This window comes from Hippoglossus stenolepis, chromosome 1 (genome assembly GCF_022539355.2).
Source record: "Hippoglossus stenolepis isolate QCI-W04-F060 chromosome 1, HSTE1.2, whole genome shotgun sequence".
Lineage (NCBI taxonomy): Eukaryota > Metazoa > Chordata > Actinopteri > Pleuronectiformes > Pleuronectidae > Hippoglossus > Hippoglossus stenolepis.
The window spans coordinates 8,397,353-8,408,368 of NC_061483.1; the positions used below are offsets into that span (position 1 = coordinate 8,397,353).

The 11,016-nt window shown below is 40.5% G+C and overlaps 2 protein-coding genes across 3 annotated transcripts in view; one reads left to right on the top strand and one right to left on the bottom strand.

The window, feature by feature from the left end:
- homer2 (homer scaffold protein 2) overlaps positions 1-1,121 on the bottom strand; it is a 30,786-nt gene extending 29,665 nt beyond the window's left edge. Inside the window, exon 1 of one of the 2 annotated variants that reach the window (XM_035157105.2) lies at positions 1,002-1,121. In XM_035157105.2, the coding sequence (XP_035012996.1) occupies positions 1,002-1,003 (2 nt within the window). In that variant the 5' untranslated portion in view covers positions 1,004-1,121. Of the gene's footprint in view, positions 1-232; positions 817-1,001 lie in introns of those variants that run through there. The other variant, XM_035157096.2, reaches the window with a different exon arrangement.
- A 760-nt stretch (positions 1,122-1,881) lies between these two features.
- Positions 1,882-4,282, top strand: LOC118109752 (RNA guanine-N7 methyltransferase activating subunit). The gene is made up of 3 exons (XM_035157116.2): positions 1,882-2,013; positions 2,239-2,409; positions 3,386-4,282. Exons 2-3 carry the CDS (start codon positions 2,240-2,242, stop codon positions 3,648-3,650), a joined length of 435 nt encoding a protein of 144 aa, XP_035013007.1. The 5' UTR covers positions 1,882-2,013; position 2,239; the 3' UTR covers positions 3,651-4,282.
- Positions 4,283-11,016: the final 6,734 nt, after the last annotated feature.

Genomic DNA, 11,016 nt, shown 5'->3' on the forward strand with positions numbered 1-11,016 from the left:
TGAATTTCTCACATTGATACAAAAACAACAATAATGTAAAATAGTAGAAATGCGTCAGATCCAAACAGGCTGTTTTGCAATAGGAGTGAAAGGTGGATCATTGTGGAGGTATTTCCACCGCGCACATATCTCAGTGGGTGCAGGTGTCACGAGAGGCGCACTGAAGGGCAGCGCTGTCTGGATATAACCTCGCACAAAACCCAACAGGACTTTTTATTTATATCTTACTCACCCCATTGCAGCGAGATCTGAGGACCAGCTCCTAGGGTTTTTTAAAAAAACGTCGCTTTTATTAATGACAGCGGATCGGGAGGAGAACAGTGTTCGGAGGCGCAGAGTCAAAGTCCACAGATGATCGGTGGTCCACAGAGTTCAGTCCCTGTGCGCCGCTGAAATATGAGGAGAGGAGATCACTTCTTCTTCTTCTTCTTCTTCTTCTTCTTCTTCTTCTTCTTCTTCTTCTTCTTCTTCTTCTTCCTCCTCTTCTTCTCAGCAAACTCGATTCACCGGGTTGTCAGGCTCACAGAAACCCGGTCATTCCTGGAAGTTTTCCCCCTCTCTTCGCTCGCTTGTTTTTTCCCCCGAATAAATCCCGCACTGGTTCCTAATGGCTTCCCTTCCCGGTTGTCCTCCTCCCAATAAAAAAAAGAAAGAAACCCGGCGCAGGTTGGTTAGGTGACTGGTTCCCCTGCGTGCTGCTCGCTGTGCGGTGTCGTCCCTCCCCAGCGGGATTGTGTTTCTAATGAAGGGCGGCAGCGGCAGCAGCAGCAGCGACACGGAGCGGCTTCCACCTGCTCAGGCTCCGACCACCACCACCTCCAGAGCCGCCCACTCTCCACTCACCCACCCGGTAGTGTCTGCTGCTGCTGCTGCGGGGGTGGAGGTGCCGGTCCGTCTGAGTTTCAACCCAAATCACTCCCAATGCAAACATTAACACAACATGGAGTTTAAACAAACACACAAACAGGGACGGTATCTTATGTGAACCCAGCCGCACTCACATGTTTCCAGCTCCCAGCAGTTGGACGCTTTCTCCTAAACTACAACAAATAAAGGTTTCGGCTAATTTAAAGGGATGATGGCAGGTGTCAATCAGTGGCAGGTGCGTGCGCCCTCGGAACCACTTAAAGGAGTCTATTTGTTCCAGGGGGAAGAGTTTCAGCGATGCTCTCACTTATCTAAAGTTAGCATCATTCGCGCCTTCTGCAGGTGTGTTTCCAAAACTTTGAAATGCTTTAGCTAGCTTTAAGTCATTATTTTAGTTTGCATCTTTATGGTATTGATTCGAACATGACGTAACACATTTTTATTAAAACTAAAACGTTTCTTAAAAATTCAGTTGTAAACAAGTAGATGGCACCTTTGCCCCAATTTACACCAAATGATGGCTACGGCAAATTTTACCATGTTTTTTCTAACTAAAAGGTAAAAGCTATCATCGGTGCACCCTCTGAATTAAAAAAAAAGAGCATTTGTTCCAAAATGAAGCGTTTGCTATTGATTGCATGATAACGCGTATGAATGAGTGGCTAAAGTTAGCATAATTTGCACTTTCTGTGTGTTTCCAACATTTTTATAGTGATTTTTAGTTGTTTGTATCTTCTGATACAATTCTAATATAATATAATGTTGTAAAAAAAATACCAACAACAATATCTTTTCTAAATTCAGGTGCACTTACATGTTTTAAATTCTGGAATTACAACAATTAAACAACGGTTATGGCACATTTTATGGTCGTCTGTGCCACTTGTTGCTCCTTCAGCTCGAAATGCTTCCGTGTAACTTGACTTTTAACTTCTACACTAATATTAACTGTTTGGATTTCTTTGTATTCCAACTGGCCGGTAACAGACATAAATGGGTGTGTGCGCCCCCGGAACCTTTAAAATAAGTATTTGTTCCAGGGGGAAGCGCATCAGCGACGGACTCATACCGGATTTCGGATTAACAGCGTCACGATAATATTTACGAACGTGTTGCTGAAGATAGCAACGTTCACGTCTTGTTCAGGTGGGTTTTGAATACGTGAGAGTTTGAAATGTTGTCATTGTGACTTCTTTAGTTGTTTGTATCTTTATCTGACGGTAACAGCCTTGTTTTCATTGGTCCACGCGGTGTGTGTGTAGCAGGTGCTAATGCGACACAACACAGAAATGTCTTTGTCGAAAACACTCGTGTATCCGCGTTAGCAGCTTTGTGTTTACATCCAGTGACTCGACTTCTCTGTTGCTACAGAATGACCGAGAAGACGGAGACCCTGCAGGAGTACGAGGAACTGTTCGCCCACCGGTTCTCAGCCGAGGACCCCGAGTACCAGAAGTACCAGAACCGAGCAGCCGACCCGCCGCCCCTGGTCGAGGACTGGAGGGGTCGAGCGGGGGGGAACCAGAGAGGAAGAGACAACAGGTACTGGAGCTCGAACAGGAGCTCGAACAGTGGACAGACAGAGACACGTGTGTTGTCGTGGTTGGGGTTTATGTTGCATGTTTATGGTCAGTGACGGTGTCTCTAGGAATCAGGGGATGTGCAGCAGTGTGATCTGAAAGAAATGAATCACACCGAGTTCTTATCACTGCGATTTCTATGACAAATAAAAGCCAAACAGTCGACAAGTTGATGCTGTATAGTGGTATCTCATTCTATATCTATATCTATCTCATTAGAGGAACACTGCTGTGTAGGGCACATATTAACACATCGATTCATTTTCAATAGTTTTGTCTAAAAAGTAGAAAATATGTAAAAAGCCTTTTCTCCCTCTGTCAGAGGTAATGTTTTCATTTATTTTCCACCGGCAATCAAACCTTGGAAAAAGCAGCAAATCATCACATTTGCAGAATATTAATGATATAATTATTTGATTGTTTAAGTAAAAAAAAAAAGGATTATGAATCAACCAATAGTGCTTAATGTCCTTTTTAAATTAGTTAAAAGACTGTTTAGTTTTCTATTGTAAATAAATCTGACTGAGCTGGAGGAGCATTCACAATCTACATGGCTGCCTGCCTATGTTTTCACTCGTATGTCTGCTATTACTTCAGTTAGTGCCGTGTTACCTTTTTATATGCTGCGGCCACAGGAACCATTATACAACTGTTCTAACTTGTGAACAAGCTTTTGTGGGTGGTTTGCTTCATTTTACACCAAACACATGTTTGGGATGTAATGACGTTAGTTGTGACTAAAATCATCCTCAAGTTGAGATTTGTTGCTGGAGTTATTTGGGTTATAGAGTACATTTCATTAATACTGCACCTTTTCTCTAGCTGAAATAATAGTGTCACAAAAAAGGATGCAATTTAACTGCCTTTTGATATGGGCCATGTTATGCATGCATTAGTACCTATTGTTAAATTCTTTATATTTATCCATCTCTATCTAGGTACCCGGACCGTCGTGGGCACAGAGGTCGTGGTTGGGGAGGAGACCGAGACCGAGACCGAAGCTGGGGGGGAGACCGTCGTGAGCAGAACTGGCATGACAGAGACCGAGACCGAGACAGAGACAGAGACCGAGACGGAGACAGAAGCAGAGACAGAAGCCGAGACAGGGACAGGGACCGAGACAGGCACTGGGGACATGGGAGCGGTCAATCAGGCTCCAACCAGGGCTCCCATCAACAGAGACCACATTATGACCGCTACTGATCTGTAATGTCTCAGGTGGTATCAGTATTTATGGTATTCATTCATATTCAGCTACTTGTTAAAACATGCATTGCAGTATGGCACATGACAATATGCAACTGTGTATTTGTTGGTGTAGCTCTAATTACTACAGTATCAATATTAATACTTTATTACCCGCCATTATAATTTGTAATATGTGATGCAGTTTTATTGTTTGAGTAAAAAAAAAAAAACATACCAAATATAATCAGTTTTTTTGAATTTTCCCAGAAGGATTTCTTCCTGTAGAAAATGAGTTTGTTTAACTTCCATCTTCCTTTTTTATACATAAACAATATTTTTGACTCGCGTTGCTTCATACAGTATTAAAACTTAAAGTTAAATAACATGAGTTTCTCAAACCTTTCACATCCTTTAGTATATTCATCACATTGTAACTAGGAAGTTTCACTGGTAGTTTGTGTCCTGATGGGTACTTGTTTTTGACATGGTTTGATGTATTATTATGAATTATGCAGTACAGTATCAGTATTGCTGCAGATGGTGAATATACAGATACAATCTATTTGTAATGCAGCTTTATTTTTCTGTGTCACATTGTTTCATAAGAATCTAATTGTACTGTTGTCAATAAATGCGTATTTTCACAATGAGGGGTTTGTTTTGTTATTTTAGATGTTGTATCCAGCTCATGTTTAAAAATATATATATATTATAACATTTGTACAATCATATAGAACAAACAAGACAAATGTTTATGGATGTTACACCTTCAGTCCATTCTGTTTCATCACCTAATCATCAGTTTGTCTTCTCCATAGTGTTTGTTGCTATTTTTGGTTCTGAATAACTTCCATTTCTCCCACTTTTCTTCAAGCTGTGTGTCTTGAAGTCTTAGGCAGATTGTCAGTTTTTCCATGGAGTTAATTTCCTCTATAATCTCTACTTTTCTTGGCGGGGTGGGGGGTGGTCCATCTTACCCCATCTTCTTGTGATGGCTGTCGTACTAGCTATCGGGGAATATTTGAATCAGAAAACTATCCCTTATTCCTATCTTCTCTCTGAAATTTGAATAACGAAGATGGAATTCATAGGCAGGTCATATCCTAGTGTCTTTTGTGAAGTCATGCACATTGTTTTACAGAACATTGATAACCGGTTTAAAGAAAAGTCCCATGAATGAAAGATATTAGGAAATGTTAGGGAGATCTGCCAACATGTCAAAAAATTGTTGCCCTTGGTAAATAATGCTAGGCCTTATCAACCCTAGTGGTATTTATTGTATTAAATTCCATTCTAATCGGTGTTACATTTCTATAATTGAACTTGGTGAACCTGCAGAAACACTGTTATAGGTGGACATGGCTTTTAAGTAGAAGGCTCAGTCTCACTAATGAACAAATTTGGTCTCAGATGGTTTAATTTTTAAAAATTACATTTACATAATTTTTACCTGAGATAAATAATACATTTGCTTTGATAATAAAAGTTGCACGGGTCCAGCTGCCTCCTCGTAAAGTCTCATTCAAACAGTAAAAGTGTAGATCAACAGGAATTATGCTTGTTTCAAACTACAAATGAGGAATTTACTGCAGCCACATTTCATCAGTTCCACTCAGTCGTCCTCTAATGGTGAGCACATCAAACCAGATGGCCTGAACAACTGTAACTGTGAGTGGAGGGAGAGCAGCATTCACAGTAAATGTCTCTGAAGAGGCCCAAGACCAATAGTTCACACTGTGAAAAGCAACTGAAATATTTATGTGCATCATTAATACATTATTGCTCTGCGCATCAGCGGCTATGACATATGTAGCTCATCGCCCGAAGAAGTCAGCGCCTGTGTATCTCGATTAGGTAACAAATGGTGACTTTGGACACATTAGCCCACAAGTGATCCACAACACAAGCACAGACCCTCAGCATTGTTTCATCGCCGCCCGAGTGCCGCACTGTGGTTTTTCTATTTATGGCCGTGGTGAAGACGGGGTTAACAGTTCATTTGGGCTTCAGCAGTGCAATCAGCTGTGATGATAAGGGAGGGAGGGTGTGTGTGGGGGGGATGTGCTGAAACTGGCACACAGCAGGGAAGGCTGTAATCAGTTTAGATTAGAGAAACTTCACCCGCGTCTTCACAGAGCAGACTGATGCCCCGGACAGACACGAGGAAATAAGGAAAATAAAACTGTAACTGTTGCACCTCAGGGAAACATGATTAGTGCCTAGGAAATAAACACAACGTTAAATCCTACAGTTAAACAAATAATAGAACAATTTTAGTGATACCCTCGGGCTGTTTGTTTTCTTGTGGAGATTCAGATGAGAACTCTCCTCTCTCTCATGTCTGCCCATTAAATTTGAAGCTACAGCCAGCAGCTAGTTATCTTCACTTAGCACAAAGACTGTCTGAGTGGGGGGGAGCAGCTTCAACACATTTCTCAACAACTATTGGAGGAAATGTTGTGCAGTCATTCATGGTCCTCAGAGGATGAATGGTATTGATTTCGGTGACACTCTGGCTTTTCCAGCACATTTGTGGCCGTTATGTAAAATGCCTCGGTGAATATTTAATGGGTAGTCATGAACCTTAGTTCACGCATTCATGCTCCCCTCATGAATTTATCATCTCTCTGATGATCCCTCCTTTAGCTCCGCCATCTAACATTTGTGGTTTTGACACAAATATTTATCGGAGTGTCGTATTTGGTAACTTTTCACTTAGCACCATCTTCAGGTTAAAATTTAGTATTCTTTTCTGGTTTATGTCCAAATCATAAACTGTTTATAAAGATGGACGACATGTCTCATCTTCCTCTCTCGGTTTAAAAATGAAGCCAATATATTTAGATTTTGGGAGCTGATCAAACATCAACGTGAACTACCTTGAATGACAGAAACCATTTTTGACAAAAATCGGACTTTGTACTTTTTAGTTGGGTCCCATCTGCTAACATGGAGGAGGTGGAGTTTTTGACCTTTACTGCAGCCAGGCACCAGGTGGCGACCTAGATGATTTGGCTTCACTTTTGGGAGCTGCCATATATAATTTGTCTTTATAGTCTGTGATCCAAATATGAGCAGAACTAATGACTGATTAGCATGCTTACATGTGTAAAGTTAACAAAGCGACAAAGTCTAATCCAGAGTTCCACGTGTTTACATCCGCCACAGAGCCTCCACTCGTTCACTGCAACTATCTGATTAATGAAGCATAAAATAATTTTGTGTTTCAGAGTGAATATATTTCTACTTAAGGAAAAAATCGGTACTACAACATTATTTCGGTTTTAAGCTTTGTGCGGGAGAGGAGCTCACAAACACAATTTTTATAAATAACCTGTTATTGCACAGGGATGCTTGGAGAGAGCGAGTGCAGGAAAATAATAGAGCGAGTCGCAGTGAGAGACCAGCGAGCGTCCCCCCTCGGTCTGGTCTGCCAGGCTGTCAGGCCTCATGTGGACTGTTTGTGACAATGCAATGTGACAGCAATGGAGACAGTGTGCTGGAGGCCATGTCCTTGATGATGAACTCATCCACTACAATCATAACTCTAACCCCCCCTGCCCCGCCCCCTTCTGCCTCCGAGAGCATACATACATCCCGTGTGTGTGCACAAAATACTACAAACTCCCCATCAACACACACACACACACACACACACACACACACACACACACACACACACACACACACACACACACACACACACACACACACACAAAACACACACACACGCAGACACCACATCCTCTAGCCCCTGCAGCACTGAGCGACCTACATCTGGTGTTGCAGAGTGCCGGGGTTAAGGTTGGCCCAGGCCAGCCAGCCCCTAGCAGACAGTGCACAGTGTTCCTGTAGCGTGGGACGTGTATGAATGGCGGAGTACACTTGCTATGTTCTTTCTGAAAAAAAAAAAATAGAAAAAGGAAGTAAAAAATAGCCCCAGCTTTGTTGGGTGCACATAATTACTCCCTGTCACATGAACCCACACGTGCAGATCAGCATCAGAGCACTCATTCGTGCACTTAAGAATAGACCCTTATAATCGCTGCTGCACATCAGGTTTGATGACATCTTGTCCCCTGCTCATCCAGCTGCATGCTCTATAAGTTAGTAATGAAGCCACTCAGGCCTCCATGCAGAGACAGTGGACTCTGCTGCTGAGGGGCGCTTGTTAGTCTGATTATATCTGGTTTTAGCTGCACTGCGACATGCAGGCAGGATTTAGGAAAACTTTATTTAATGAAAATTAAAAAGATTCCTTAATTTATAGGAATGCAAAAACACGTAATGAGTAAAAGTCCTGCATATTAAGTAAAAGTACAATCATGTTATCAACTAAATATACTTGACACATGAGAAGTGAAGGTACTTGCTCTGCAGAGGATTTTCCGCTGTGATTGACACCTTGTTATATATGAGGTTATCAGCTATTTTACAACCATAGCTCTAATATTTAACAATGTGCTGTATTTTATAAACTGGCCAGATTATTTTTTGTTGACTGAGACCATTTCACTCACTTAATTCAGGCTGAAAATGGACATTCAGAAATTGTTGTCTGTCACCCACCTCAATTTCTGCCGTCAGAAAGGAGAAACATTTTTTTATTTTATTTTATTCATTTTCAAGGATGTGGAGTTTGCGTGTTTTTTTTAGCAATAGAAGAAATGTCCTCACCCTGAAACCCAAAGTGATTTCATGGTCCATTCAGCCGACACTGAAGGTGTTGGTGAGCTCCTCTCCAGCACAGAGATAAAAACTGAAATGATATTGTGGTAAAGATTCTTTTTTTTCCTTAAGTAGAAATATATTCACCCTGAAACCAAAAATAATCTTAAACTCCATTGATGAGATGATTACAGTGAACTAGACTATGAAGATGGACATTATGGAAGCTCCCAGAAGTGAGGCCAAATCATCTTCATCACCCCCTAGTGGCTGGTTGCAGTATAAGTCAAAAACTCCACCTCCTCCATGTTAGCAGATGGACCCAACTAAAAAGTCACCAGCCAAACTATAGAAGGAATAGGAGGACATTTCAGTGCCCAGGTAGAGTACCTGAAAACTTTACAGACATGCAGTACTCGAGTAAATGTACTTAACTATTTATTCCCACTAGTGGAAATACTGCCAAGTGGAGAAAAGTAAGAAAACCTTCACTTCTTATCAAAACATCCATGTCGCTCTCCAAGTCTAAAGAACCAACACGAACAACATCTACATCATACAAACCTGTGCTGTGCGTCAGACACACACTGATCTGAATCACACTCAGTAAACAACAAGAGGCTGGCTTGTGAGCGATGTTTGTCACAAATGCAACATCTCAGCTTTCTTTTTGTTCTTTCTTTTCTTTTCTTTTCATCTTGTGTGTTACAGGGAAACATTTTTTCCATTCTTCAGCCTTCTTTGTTTCAACAAGGCTGCAATTAGACTCCAGCTTGACGAGAATCCCCCGCCTGCAGAGCACCTCGCTGATCCACCGCTGAAAATCAACATCTCTGAATATACAGTATATGAAAGTCACACTCCAGTGGCACAGACATACATTGATTTTCTTTGAATAAAACAAAAGGAATTTGTGTAAATTCATTCTGAGCTACGAACTCCAGGTTTTTTAAATGAACCCGCTGATCATGTCTGAAGATGAAGAGAAACAGACAAACAAACCATCAGTGAGAGAATTTTTCCTCATTGCACAATCTCCACTGTCATTACAATAATTATCATCCAAAGTGAGACAACGACAATGAGCAGTTTCACTTGACATCAACTGAGCTCAGCAGCGAATGATTCAGTGACCAGAGAAGACGAGTGGCATTACATAGTCCTACATGTATATATATATATATATATATAGTAATAAGTAATTAATTACCCAGCTGTCTACATCCCTCAAAAAACGATTACATAACTCCCCACCAGCTGGACAAGTACACACACACACACTGCTTTCAATCTACTCTCTACTCTCTCTCTCTCTCTCTCAGGTGTCATGTTAACTGAGTGCACAAATATTTTAAATAATTGTACCAGTAGAGATTAGTCACTGACAAATTACAAGATGACAGCTTGAGCACAGTTTCAGAAACAGTTCCTAAATAACATAACAGTTCATAAATAACATAAACACATATGAGACAGTTGTTTCATATCTCATCAGACTGTACATGAAAAACATTTTTGTGTTTATTCTGGTGATTAACTTTATTAAAGTGTATATGCATGTAAATATATTCTGTATATGAATAGATACACGTTTATGTTGCTATTTATATATATATATAGCCTACACTTCCCTCCACCGTCCTCTAAATACAAGGAGCTTTCACTGGGTTTGCTTTTACTGTCTCTTAAGACCTTGAATTTTATTTTACATATGCCAGGTGAGGGCAGAGGTCTCTCAGTATTTGTCCTCCTGCTTCTTGAGCATTTAGATTCTGGTTGTTTAAAAACCAGTGATTCTCAGTGTTTCTCTGGCGTCTCTCTCTCTTATAGAGGCTGTGTAAGTGGGCAGTCAGTGGGGAGAAGCTCTCCCAGTGACTCACCTGACAGCCTCTCCTGTCAGAGCCCACTCACAGCCAGATAGAGTGGCCTTGTTGCCACTGCCTGTCTCGTGTGAATGTGCAGATTGTGCAGTTGAAGAGCTCTTCATCTCGGTGCTGTAGCGTTCAGCTTCGTTTTCTTTTCCACTGGCAGAATAAGAAACACACCTCATCCACCAAGAAATAATCTGGGACTGTTGAGATTTATAGAAGGATTTAGGAAGACACACAGAAGCTGAAATGACAACGCTGATTCGTTTTCTTTGTCTTTTGTAGCATTTGAAACTCTCAACCTCCAACTACAGCCTTCTGATAAAACAAAATGACATAGATTTTAGACACTGCAGCAGAAAATGAGGACAATCAAAAGCTAATACACAGTTTGGCTTTGTTCCCCAAGTTAAATCTTCAGGAGTATGTTCTTTATCATTTTTATATTAGCAAATTTCAAACTTTTTCCATCCACTACATATTTTGACAACTAAAACCACTTGTGACATTACAGATTGATTTTTTCAAAGAGCATTTGTGTAAGAAATTATAATTTGATGATATACAATACTCATGTATTTAAAGACAATATTTTACGTCTTGCATTGCTTTGCTTTATAATTCTTATTAATACTATCATATTTTCAGTACTCTTTGCAGCTCTGATCATATGCACTTTTAAGTTTATATAAATTGTATTTATTGGGGCACTTTTACTTATGATCATCCTTTTATATATATATATATATACACATATATATATATATACACACACACACACTGACATTGTGACTTTTAATTAAGGAAAAGATTAATGATGAATCTACACTAATATTATGTAATAA